Source organism: Heptranchias perlo, chromosome 7 (genome assembly GCF_035084215.1).
Source record: "Heptranchias perlo isolate sHepPer1 chromosome 7, sHepPer1.hap1, whole genome shotgun sequence".
Classification (NCBI taxonomy): domain Eukaryota; kingdom Metazoa; phylum Chordata; class Chondrichthyes; order Hexanchiformes; family Hexanchidae; genus Heptranchias; species Heptranchias perlo.
Window position 1 is genome coordinate 8309200 of NC_090331.1, and position 13006 is coordinate 8322205.

At 44.9% G+C, this 13006-nt stretch overlaps 1 protein-coding gene across 4 annotated transcripts in view; it reads left to right on the forward strand.

Moving 5' to 3' along the window:
- Nucleotides 1-6810, forward strand: part of cfap65 (cilia and flagella associated protein 65) — a 156079-nt gene extending 149269 nt beyond the window's left edge. For 2 of the 4 annotated variants that reach the window (XM_067987025.1, XM_067987027.1), the window contains 2 exons: nt 1989-2039; nt 6287-6810. In XM_067987025.1, the coding sequence (XP_067843126.1) occupies nt 1989-2039; nt 6287-6452 (217 nt within the window). In that variant the 3' untranslated portion in view covers nt 6453-6810. The remainder of the gene's footprint in view (nt 1-1988; nt 2040-6286) is intronic. The other 2 variants (XM_067987026.1, XM_067987028.1) reach the window with 2 other exon arrangements.
- The last annotated feature ends 6196 nt before the right edge of the window (nt 6811-13006 follow it).

A 13006-nucleotide genomic window follows, 5' to 3' on the forward strand; every position in this document is an offset into this window, starting at 1 on the left:
GAGAATTAAAATGGCAAGCGACTGGAAGCTCAGGGTCACGCTTGCGGACTGAGCAGAGGTGTTCAGCAAAGCGATCACCCAATCTGCGTTTAGGAACAAGAGAATATAAGAAATAGGAGCAGGCCACATGGCCCCTCGAGCCTGCTCCGCCATTCAATAAGATCATGGATGATCTTCGACCTCAACTCCACTTTCCTGCCTGATCCCTATATCCCTTGATTCCCCTAGGGTCCAGAAATCTCTCTATCTCAGCCTTGAATATATTCAACGACTCAGCATCCACAGCCCTCTGGGGTAGAGAATTCCAAAGATTCACAACCCTCTGAGTGAAGAAATTCCTTCTCATCTCAGTCTTAAACGGCCAACCCCTTATCCTGCGACTATACCCCCTTGTTCTAGACTCTCCAGCTATGGGAAACAACCTCTCAGCATTTACCCTGTCAAGCCCCCTCATCATCTTATATGTTTCAATGAGATCACCTCTCATTCTTCTAAACACCAGAGAGTATAGACCCATTCTACTACCTGGTCTTCCCAATGTAGAGGAGACTGCATCGTGAGCAGCGAATACGGTATACTAACTTGAAAGAAGTACAAGTTAATCGTTGTTTTACCTGGAAGGTGCGTTTGGGACCCAGGGCGGTTGGAAGGGAGGAGGTGAAGGGGCAAGTGTTGCATCTCCTGAGCTCGCATGGAAGGTGCTGTGGGAAGGGGAGCGGGTGTTGGGGATGATGGAAAAGTGTACCAGGCTGTCGCAGAGAGAACAGTCCCTTTGGAATGCTGAAAGGGCAGGGGAAGATGTGTTTGGTGGTGGCATTGCACTGGAGGTGGCGGAAATGGTGGAGGATCACCTGTTGAATGTGGAGGCTGGTGGGGTGGAAGGTGAGGACAAGGGGGACCCTATCGTGGTTCTGGGCGGGAGGGGAAGAGGTTAGGGCAGATGTGCGGGAAAGAGGACGGACACAGTTCAGGGCCCTGTCAACTGCAGTGGAGGGGAATCCTCGTTTGAGGAAAAAGGAAGAACCATCGGAAGCACAGATGTGGATGGTGGCATCGTCGAAACAGATGTGATGGAGAAGCTGGGGGAATGGAATAGAATCCTTACAGGAAGCGGGGTGGGAGGAAGTGTAATCAAGGTAGCTGCGGGAGTCGGTGGGCTTATAGTAAATATTGGTTGACAGCCTATCCCCGGAAATGGAGATAGAGAAGTCGAGGAAGGGAAGGGAAGTGTCGGAGATGGACCATTTTGAAGGCGATGGAAGGGTGGAAATTGGAAGCAAAGTTGATGAAATTTTCCACTTCAATTCGAAACTCAGAATGGCCGATTCTTCTGCTTCGTGAACACTGAAAGGTTAATTCTCCGTCGACATCCTGCGTGGCAAGAGACTAATAATCCACCGACTTCCTGCATCATGTTCTTCTGATCTGACTTGTGCACTGACCCCTGGTCGGTCACGTGGACCGTCTCTTGTACCATTCTTGCTGACAATCATAACCCCTCTCAGTAATCTTTCATTCACTCTATCCCATGGTTACACTAGCTGATGCTTACAAGCAGCGGCTAGTGTTTACGATGGTTTCCCACAGTCTCTCAAGGTCTCTTTATCCGTAGCCTTCCAGTCTGCGTAACACTTTTCGAGTTTGGTCAACCTTTCCTGCATGCCCTCTTGAACAGTCAGTTTTACCAGTTCTTTCAACCAAACTCCACTCCTTTAGCAGGTAATTAATCCAGGTAAAGTCCCAAAAAACCCTTCACTGGGAATCCTGGCAAGATTTTTATTCTCCCATTTTTTTTTTTAGCCCAGGGGCATTGAGGTTAATTGGGGTTCTCCATCAACTGCTGCACCAGGTAGAGCGAAGCTAGACCGAAGATCAAAACTGGGTCAGACTTGAGCTCTATGTCTTAGTCTTACAATAGGCTATCTGAGGAATAACCTGATATCTTTTAATTAAATTTGACAGTAATCTTTAGCTTTCTCTGAATTTAGTACACAAGAGATTTCAGAGAGTATCAACGAATTGGACCGCAGCAACTCCACGTAAGTGAAGTTACTTCACAAGTAACTTATCAATAGCGTTCCAATCTCCTGTAAGATGTATATTATTTGTGCAACCGATATTTCATAGAATTACGGAAATTACAGTGCAGGAGGAGGCCATTTGGCCCATCACGCCTGTACTAGCTTTTCAACTGGAGCTACCCACTCTAATCCCACGGGTCTCTTAACCATACAATGCTGCCAGGACATGTGTGCAAGTTCCCGAAAGATACAGCCCTTGAGCACCCAGCATCAGAATAGCAAACAATGCCAGATTTCCCAGCTCTTGTACTGGAAATACCAACAAAAACTCCCATGGGACACTTCTCAGGGAAGAGACTGTTTTAAAAAAAAAACCTCGTAGTCTTATTGAAGGCACTGCGATAAGTGGGAGAGCTATGGTGACGGCAGCAGCGAAACCTCAACAAAATGGTGCCAATCTTAACATTCGCAAACCCAGCGAGCTCGCTAACTTACTGAATCGCACGGGGTTTTACTCATCCCAAAAGTTAGTGCTATCGGGTGTTGGTATGTAGAAATAAAAATGCATGTGTGAATCGGGGCCCAAAGGGTTTCCACTGCCAATACAATACACTTTACTGTATGTTCGTAGTGCTGTAATTAAAAATAGTTTCACTACAAATCTCATATTAGATGGTTGTGAAGGGGCACAAGGAAAGGATAGTGGGTTAGTGCATTGCTCTTAGTACAAATTCAGATCCTGAAGTCTAAGCTCAGACCGACAGGGTGGACATTTCAGCTCTGCTGCTTTTGGTTCCCGTAGTAGAGCAGTCTCGTTGTCGTGGGCTCAGGCTCAGTTACATAGCGCAGAACGGCCTTTTAATTTGGCAACGGGTTATCACCGATACGGACAACCTCACTCAGAAGGGATACGCGAATAACTCGGAGCAGAACTGGAGAAATGTTATCTTTGTGCAGTAGGGGGCGCTCTTCTGGGGTTGGAGCTGAGGCACATTGATAGGGCAGTGGAGAGGAAACTTTACTCTGGATCCAATTGATGCTGGACTGGTCAAGATCAGGACCAGGAACATTGGCCAATTTTTCACCCCTCCTTAACCCAAGGGTGCTGAGGCCTACCATAGCCACCCTACCACTACCCTGGCTGAGATGGCTAACGCAGCTCGGACTAATGATCAAACCTGAGACCGCTCGAGACTCCACAGTTCAGCTATTCACTGGATAAATTTGTTGAGCCGTTGAGGGCGTTGTATTCCCGCTCTCCAGTGTACTATGTGGCAGTGGTTGGCGTGATGGATATTTGTGCTCATGTTATCAGCAGGAGTCACAGAGTGGAAATCAGGTAATTTCCACAGGGAGAGTCACTGAGGCTACACACCAGTACTGGTATAGGGTGGCCAACTCTGGTTGGACATATTCCGAGAGGTGTCATCACATGACCTCATGCCTCTAACCGCCCCGCCCCCACTTTTCCAGCTGGGCAGATGAGCAAGTTGGCGCTTTTTCAATGATTGCAGTGTGCGATGGCCCTTTAATTCAAAGCTGTCATATCGCCGGCGAACCAGTAGGAGCAAGTTCACGATTTCCACGTTTCACTGTGCACGTGCGAACGCAGGAACGTGCTCCTTCAATCCGCCACTAAAAACGGAGAGTGCTGTTGAGCTCACTGTTATTTCGGGAGCAATTTCTGGCCCAATTTTTTTTAATGCCTCTATGATTCTTCTCCCGGGTTTTGCTCGCAGTAGTGCCCTGGAGATTAGTCTTTAATATCTGGAGACTCCGGGTCAGTCCTAGTATTGGTGGAGGCCTGGGAGGAGATCTTCTCAGCGAGGGCGGGCAGAACTGTCAACAGCGGGGAAAAGGTAGGAGACATAGATCTGGAAAAAGTGAGAGAGATCGCAAACCCATTTAAACTTTTAGAGCCGTGTTTACTTTTCAAGGGGTGGAGATACATTAAAACAAGTTGCATTTTTTAAACCAAAATTAAGTCTTGCTTCAAATGATGGGTCTGGGTGAGCAAGTCAAACTGAAGCGAGAAGAGGGGAAAATGTCAACAACAAAAAAAAGACTTAATATTTCATTTGAGCTCACCTGAAGCCTCATTAGAGAAACCAGCCAAGTACTGTCATGGGGAGCTTGTGGACTTGGCATTCTGGGAGAATGACACCATGAGAGTCTCCTTCACCTGAATCTAATGTATGATCTAGACCAGGAGTGGCCAGTTATGGGAACATGGGAACAGGAGTAGGCCATTCAGCCCCTCGTGCCTTATATTCAGCCAAGTCCCCCTCACCTCAGTCATCAACCTTACCAAGGTCAGCGACCGGCAGGCCATAATTAGCAAGGATCTTACCCAACAGTTGTGCCCCTTTCAAGCTACAAGTAAAAAGCCATACCAGAATGAAACCACATTTTCTTCTCTTAACAAATTACAGGACTGCAAAAGAGCATTGTGCTACATCTGGCTGATTGCGGTGACTGGGAAATGCTATATCGTACAATAACTCTCATATATACTTTTAATTTTGCGCAGATGTTCACCAATTCTATTTTATTCGGATTCATATTGTTCCAGCTTTTCTCATTGAATGCTCTTGAAGGAAGCTCTGTTCAAAAGTCATTTACAACAGTCAACTTTTGTCCTGTCCACAGAGCTCCTTCACCTCTTGCCGGTCAACCATCCATGCCAATCATAGAGTCGAATCATACAGCACAGAAGGAGGCCACAAGGCTCATCATTGCCTGTGCTGGCTCTTTGAAAGAGCTATCCAATTAGTCCCGCTCCCCAGCTCTTTCCCCATAGCCCTGCAATTTTTTCCTTTTAATGCATATGTCCAGTTCCCTTTTGAAAGTTACTATTGAATCTGCTTCCACCGCCCTTTCAGGCAGTGCATTCCAGATCATAACAACTCGCTGCGTAAAAACATTTCTCCTCATCTCCCTGCCCCGGCTTTCTTTCCAATTACTTTAAATCTGTGTCCTCTGGTTACTGACCCTCCTGCCAGTGGAAACAGTTTCTCCCTAGCTACTCTATCAAAACCCCTCATAATATTGAACACCTCTATTAAATTTCCCCTTAACCTTCTCTGTTCTAAGGAGAACAATCCCAACTTCTCCAGTCTCTCCACTAACTGAAGTCCCTCATCCCTGGTACGATTCTAGTAAATCTCCTCTGCACCCTCTCCAAGGCCTCGACATCTTTCCCAATGTGTGATGCCCAGAATTGGACACAATACTCCAGCTTGGGGTCTAACCAGTGATTTATAAAGGGTTAGCATAACTTCCTTGCTTTTGTACTCAATGCATTTATTTATAAAGCCAAGGATCCCTAATGCATTTTTAACAGCTTTATCATCTTGTCCTGCCACCTTCAAAGATGTAAGTTTTAATGTTCAGTGGTAGTTTAGGAAGGATGTCGAGGCGTTGGAGAAGGTGCAGAGGAGATTTTCTAGAATGGCATCAGGGATGAGGGACTTCAATTATGTAGACAGAACAGGAGAAGCTGGGATTGTTCTCCTTCGAGCAGAGACGATTAAGAGGCGATTTAATGGAAGCGTTCAAAATTACGAGTAGTTTTGATAGGATAAATAAGGAGAAACTGTTTCCACTTGCAGGAGGGTCAGTAACCAGAAGACACAAATTTAAGATAATTGGCAAAAGAGCCATTGGTGAGATGAGGAGAATTTTTTTTTAATGCAGCGAGTTGTTATGATCTGGAATGCACTGGCTGAAAGGGTGGTGGAAAACTTTCAAAAGGGAGTTGGATAAATACATGAAGGAGATAAAATCGCAGGGCTGTGGGGAAAGAGCAGGGGGAGTGGGACTAATTGGATAGCTCTCTCAAAGAGCCGGCACAAGAACGATGGGATGAATGGCCTCCATCCGCGCTGTAAAATTCTACGAAGTGAGTGACTATTGACAGTGGTCATTGAACTGGCCAGAAGCGAAAGACCTCTGCGGCCGGCAGGAAGCTGAATTACTGTCTGGTCGATGCAGGCGCTACCTCACACCTCGAAGTCTCATGCAGTGCACAGAAAATGGTTCAAAGGGCCCCGGATCCAGATGTTTCCCTTGGACTGGGCATTGCCCAACCAACGGACTGGGGGGGGGGTGGGAAAAGTCTTGGCCCCCACCTGTAGATTAAAAAGAAATTCAGGGGATCAAATGAGAAAGAGCGGGGACGGGATGAAAACAAACCAATTCTCTTTCTTTACTGTCAATTTTTTCATGTAATTTTTTTTTTCTTTTCCCCTTTTGCTTCTCACCAGAGTTTCAGATTTATCTGAAATCAAGAGGCCGGCATCGCTTCCAGTCACGAATCTGACATTAGTATCTCTGGACAGGCTCCCAAGGAGGAGCTGGCTGAATCCCGACGTTATCCACAAACCCCAGAACACACTGGCCATTAGCGGCTTCAGCAACCGCACTGTCTAACAGTTCGACTGAAAGCCCCCACCCACCCCCTGAGACGTGCTAACTCCCTTCAACAGGAATCGGGCAAAGCCCTTGGGTAAAACGGAGAGACACATCAACAATCCGAGCCGGAGAGAACATAAAAAAAAAGGGACAACCCTGGAACTTATAAGAAATTATACTTGTTATTTAACAGAGTTAGCAAAAATATTTACAGAGTTGAAAAAATTAGCCTGGCTGCAGCGTTGCATATTTTGGGTTGACTGCGGCTCAGTGAAAAGGATGGATTTAAACGACTAGATTTTGCTGAACATCCCAATATTTGCTATTAAAGAGGATGTCACAACAGCGCCTTTTATTATATAAGTAAAACAATTAAAAGTGATTACATTTAAATTCCTTTTTGTTTTTTCTGATTCTATCTATGCCTTGAACTATTTTAATCTAAGGAAGCTTTGTCGTGGTCCCCTGGTAGAAAACATTGTGCAGTTTTTACAATGTCATCTTCTCCTGATGCATTTTATACCAACGCTTGTTTTCTCAACGAATTTCCATAAAGCCCGAGTCCCTCGCTCTGCACCCCCCCACCTCCCGCCTTCACTGCCTTGGTTTCAGCTGTGGCTCAATGGGTCGCACTCTTGCCTCCGAGTCAGAAGGCTGTGGGTTCAAAGCTCTAGAGACTTGAGCACAAAATCCAGGCTGACACTCCCAGTGAAGTACTGAGGGAGTGCTGCACTGTCGGAGGTGCCGTCTTTTGGATGAGACGTTAAACCGATGCCCAGTCTGCCCTCTCGGGTGGATGTAAATTTCGAATTTCGAAGAAGAGCAGAGGAGTTCTCCCTGGTGTCCTGGTCAATATTTATCCCTCAACCAACGCCTAAAAAACAGATTACTTGGTCATTTATCTCATTGTTTTTGGGAGCTTGCTGTGTGCAAATTGTCTGCCACGTTTCCTACCTTGTTAAGGGAAGGTCGTATCTGACTAACTTGATTGACTCTTTTGAGGAGGCAACAAGGAGAGTCGGTGTGGGTAGTGTGTTTGATGTAGTCTACATGGATTTTAGCAAGGCTTTTGACAAGGTCCCACATGGCAGACTGTTCAGAAAAGTAAAAACCCAAGGGAAAATGGCAAGTTGGATCGAAAATTGGCTTAGTGGCAGGAAGCAAAGGGTAATGGTCGACTGGTGTTTTTGTGACTGGAAGGCTGTTTCCGGTGGGGTTCTTCAGGGATTAAGCATGATTAAGAAGTTTGCAGATGATACAAAAGTTGGCCGTGTGTTTGATAGTGAGGAAGAAAGCTGTAGACTGCAGGAAGATATCAATGGACTGGTCAGGTGGGCAGAAAAGTGGCAAATGGAATTCAATCTGGAAAAGTGAGGTAATGCATTTGGGAGGGCAAACAAGGCAAGGGTATACACAATAAATGGTAGGATACTGAAAAGTATAGAGGAACAGAGGGACCTTGGAGTGCATGTCCACAAATCCCTGCAGGTAGCAGGACAGGTAGATAAGGTGGTTAAGAAGGCATATGGGATACTTTCCTTTATTAGCCGAGGCATAGAATATAAGAGCAGGGAGGTTATGCTAGAACTGTATAAAACACTAGTTAGGCCACAGCTAGGGTACCGCGTTCAGTTCTGGTCATCACATTACAGGAAAGATGTGATTGCACTAGAGAGGGCACAGAGGAGATTTATGCAGATTTTGCCAGGACTGGAGAATTTTAGCTATGAGGAAAGATTGGAGAGGCTGGGGTTGTTTCCTTTGGAACAGAGGAGGCTGAGGGGAGATTTAATTGAGGTGTATAAAATTATGAGGGGCCTAGATAGAGTGGACAGGAAGGACCTATTTCCCTTAACAGGTCAATAACCATGGGGCATTGATTTAAAGGAATTGGTAGAAGGATTAGAGGGGAGTTGAGGAGAATTTTTTTCACCCAGAGGGTGGTGGGGGTCTGGAACTCACTGCCTGAAAGGGTGGTAGAGGCAGAAACCCTCAGCGCATTTAAAAAGTACTTGGATGTGCACTTGAAGTGCCGTAACCTAGAAGGCTACGGACCAAGAGCTGGAAAATGGGATTAGGCTGGATGGCTCTTTTTCGGCTGCACGGACACGATGGGCCAAATGGCCTCCTTCTGTGCCGTAAATTTCTATGATTCTATGATTACAACAGTGACTATATTTCAAAAGTACTTGATTGGCTGTAAAGCACTTTAGGACATCCCGATGTTGTGAACGGTGCTATATAAATGCAAGTCTTTTTTTCTCTCCATCTCTCTCCCAATCTCTCTCTGTTTTACGAATACTACAATTGTCATTGCTCCTTTGAACTTCTTTCTCTTGTTCTTGTCTAAGCTCCAAATACACCACCATACCTGCTCGTCCTCCTCCCTGCATCCTCACAGTGTTAAAATCAAAACTCATTGCAATCTTTCCCAGAGCCCCAAATTTGGGGAGCCCCTTTAATCCCTCAGTCCTACCTTCCAACAATTTTCAGCTATAGAAACCCGAGCTTGGTGTCACCTAACCACCACTTCCTTGCTTACCTCAGCTTCACTTCCATTCCTTTCAACCTTGGTGGTGTCCTGAACTGAGGGTCTTGGCCCTTCATCCAGGTTTCTCCATGTTTCAACACGACTTGAGTCACGGTGGTCAGTATGCACAGAATCTCACATCACAGAAGGAGGCCATTCGGCCCAGCGTGCTTGTGCCAGCTCTTTGAAAGAGCTATCCAACTAGTCTCGCTTCCTCCCTGCTCTTTCCTCATAGCCTTGCAAATTTTTCCTTTTCAAGTATTTATCCAATTCCCCTTTTGAAAGTTACGACTGAATCTGCTTCCACCGACCTTTCAGGCAGTGCGTTCCAGAGAGAAAAGACTTGTCGATGACGATTGTTGTCAATATCAATTGAACTAACGCTTACAGTTGAAATCACACAATCCACAAAGCATTCCAAGGTCAACGAATGTCTCTAATTTTAATTCAAGCTAGATTACTCTTTTCAGCCAGCACATTGCGTTACTGCCAGTTTCTATAATGATGTTAACCCAGCTCCCTTAAACTCTCATGCTCAATAACTCATCACAACCAGGACCTGTGTTACTGACTAAATTTCTAATGTTGGATTCAATGGTTATCAGCCAGAACACTGTGTTAATACAGCTGTCACAGCTCTCTTCAAGCGCACGACAACAACTTGCATTTATAGCACCTTTAACATAGTAAAACGTTCCAAGGCGCTTCACAGGAGAGATTATCAAACAAAATTTGACACCGCGCCACATAGAGATATCAGGACAGGTGCCCAAAAGCTTGGTCAAAGAGGTAGGTTTTAAGGAGCGTCTTAAAGGAGGAGGGAGAGACAGGGAGGTTTAGGGAGGGAATTCCAGAGCTTAGAGCCTAGGCAGCTGAAAGCACGGCTGCCAATTGTGGGGCAATGGAAATCGGGGATGTGCAAGAGGAGTGCAGGGATTTTGGAGAGTTGTGGGCAGGAGGAGGAGTTCACAGAGATTGAGAAGGGCAAAGCCATGGAGGGATTTGAAAACACCTCCCAACATGCAGCTCAAGTGAGCCGTGGGAGTATATAACTCATCCACCCTCGCAGTCACATTGGGTACATGAGTAAACCTCACTGCCATTTTCCTGCTCCTCAATTCCTTTTTCTCCATTCTTTACACAATATAAAAATTGTTATGATTCCCCAAATGCCAGTGTACTATATTCTCAAAGCTACAGAAGCTGACTAGGGTTTGTCAATGTAATATAGAAACATCAAAAATAGGAGCAGGAGGAGGCCATTCGGCCCATCGTGCCTGCTCCGCCATTCAATATGATCATGGCTGATCCTCTATCTCAATACCATAGTCCTGCTCTCTCCCCATACCCCTTGATGCCTTCTGTGTCCAGAAATCTATCCAGCTCCTTCTTAAATATATTCAGTGACTTGGCCTCCACAGCCTTCTGTGGTAGAGAATTCCGCAGGTTCACCACCCTCTGAGTGAAGAAATTTCTTCTCATCTCAGTCCTAAACGTCCTACCCCCTATCCTGAGACTGTGACCCCTTGTTCTGGACTCCCAAGCCAGGGGAAACATCCTCCCTGCATCCAGTCTGTCTAGCCCTGTCAGAATTTTATATGTTTCAATGAGATCCCCTCTCATTCTTCTAAACTCGAGTGAATACAGGCCGAGTCGACCCAATCTCTCCTCATACGACAGTCCTGCCATCCCAGGAATCAGTCTGGTGAACCTTCGCTGCACTCCCTCTACTGCACACAATACTCCAGGTGTGGTCTCGCCAAGGCCCTGTATAACTGCAGTAAGACATCCTTCCTCCTGTACTCAAATCCTCTTGCAATGAAGGCCAACATACCATTTGCCTTCCCAACTGCTTGCTGCACCTGCATGTTTGCTTTCAGTGGCTGGTGTACAAGGACACCCAGGTCCCTTTGTACATCAACATTTCCCAATCTATCACCATTTAAATAATACTCTGCCTTTCTGTTTTTCCTTTCGAAGTGGATAACTTCACATTTATCCACATTATACTGCATCTGCCATGTATTTGCCCACTCACTCAACTTGTCTAAATCACCTTGAAGCCTCTTTGCATCCTCCTCACAACTCACGATCCCACTTAGTTTTGTGTCGTCAGCAAACTTGGAAATATTACATTTCGTTCCCTCATCCAAATCATTGATATATATTGTGAATAGCTGGGGCCCAAGCACTGATCCCTGCGGTACCCCACTAGTCACTGCCTGCCACCCGAAAAAGACCCATTTATTCCTACTCTCTATTTCCTGTCTGTCAACCAATTTTCAATCCATGCCAGTATATTACTCCCAATCCCATGTGCTTTAATTTTGCACACTAACCTCATGTGTGGGACTGTAGCAAAGGCCTTCTGAAAATCCAAATAAACCACATCCACTGTTTCTCCCTTATCTATTCAACCAGTTACATCCTCAAAAAACTCCAGTAGGTTTGTCAAACATGATTTCCCTTTCATAAATCCATATTGACTTTGTCTAATCCCGTTGATATTTTCTAATTGTCCTATTATCACATGCTTTATAACAGACTCTAGCATTTTCCTTACTACTGATGTTAGGCTAACCAGTCTGTAGTTCCCTGTTTCTCTCTCCCTCCTTTTTTAAATAGTGGGGTTACATTTGCCACCCTCCAATCTGCAGGAACTGTTCCATAATCTATAGAATTTTGGAAGATGACAACTAATGCATCCACTATTTCCATGGCTACCTCTTTTAGTACTCTGGATTGCAGATTATCAGGCCCTGGGGATTTATCGGCTTTCAGTCCCATTAATTTCTCCAGCACTATTTTTTTACTAATACTAATTTCCTTTAATTCCTCCTTCTCACTAGTCCCTTGGTTCCCTAGCATTTCTGGGAAGTTATTTGTGTCCTCTTCCGTGAAGACAGAACCAAAGTATTTGTTTAATTGCTCTGCCATTTCCTTGTTCCCCATTATAAATTCTCCCATCTCTGACTGTAAGTGACCTACATTTGTCTTCACTAATCTTTTTATTTTTACATACTTGTAGAAGTTTTTATAGTCCATTTTTATATTCCTTGCAAGTTTACTCTCATACTCTATTTTTCCCCTCTTAATCAACCTCTTGGTCCTTTTTTGCTGAATTCTAAACTGTTTCCAATCCTCAGGCTTGCTAATTTTTCTGGCAACTTTATGTGACTCCTCTTTGGATCTAATAGTATCGTTAATTTCTTTTGTAGCCATGTTTGGGCCACTTTTCCTTCTGTGTTTTTGCACCAGAAAGGAATGTATAATTGTTGCAATTCATGCATTAGTTCCTTAAATGTTAGCCATTGCCTATCCACCGTCATGCCTTTTAATGAAGCTTCCCAATCTATCATAGCCAACTCACTCCTCATACCTTCGTAGTTTCCTTTGTTTAGATTTAGGACCCTAGTTTCGGATTGGACGACTTCACTTTCCATCTTAATGAAGAATTCTATCATATTGTGGTCACTCTTCCCTAAAGTCACCCATGATTACTGTAGTACCCTTGTTAAATGCATCTCTAATTTCCTGTTTGATCCCATCCCCTACATTACCACTACTGTTTAGAGGCCAATAGACAACTCCCACCAGTGTTTTCTGCCCCTTGGGTGCTTCTTAACTCCACCCAAACTGATTCTACATCTTGAGTTTCTGAGCCAATATCCTTTCTCACTATTGCTCTGATTTCATCCTTTACTAACAACACCACCCCACCACCTTTCCCTTTTTGCCTGTCCTGCCTAAATATCGAATAGCCTTAGATATTCAGCTCCCAGCCTTGGTCACCCGACAGCCATGTCTCTGTAATTGCTATTATATCATATCCGTTTACATCTATTTGCACTGTTAATTTGTCTACCTTATTACGAATGCTTTGTGCATTCAGATATAGTGCCTTTAGATTTGTCTTTTTAACATTTTTAGACATCTTGGGCCCGATATTAGGAGGGAGGTGGGTTGACAGCGGGGGGGTCAATTGGCTGCGTGGGTAACCCAACCAGTGAAATTGGTGGGTTTGGCATGCGATCGTAAGTAA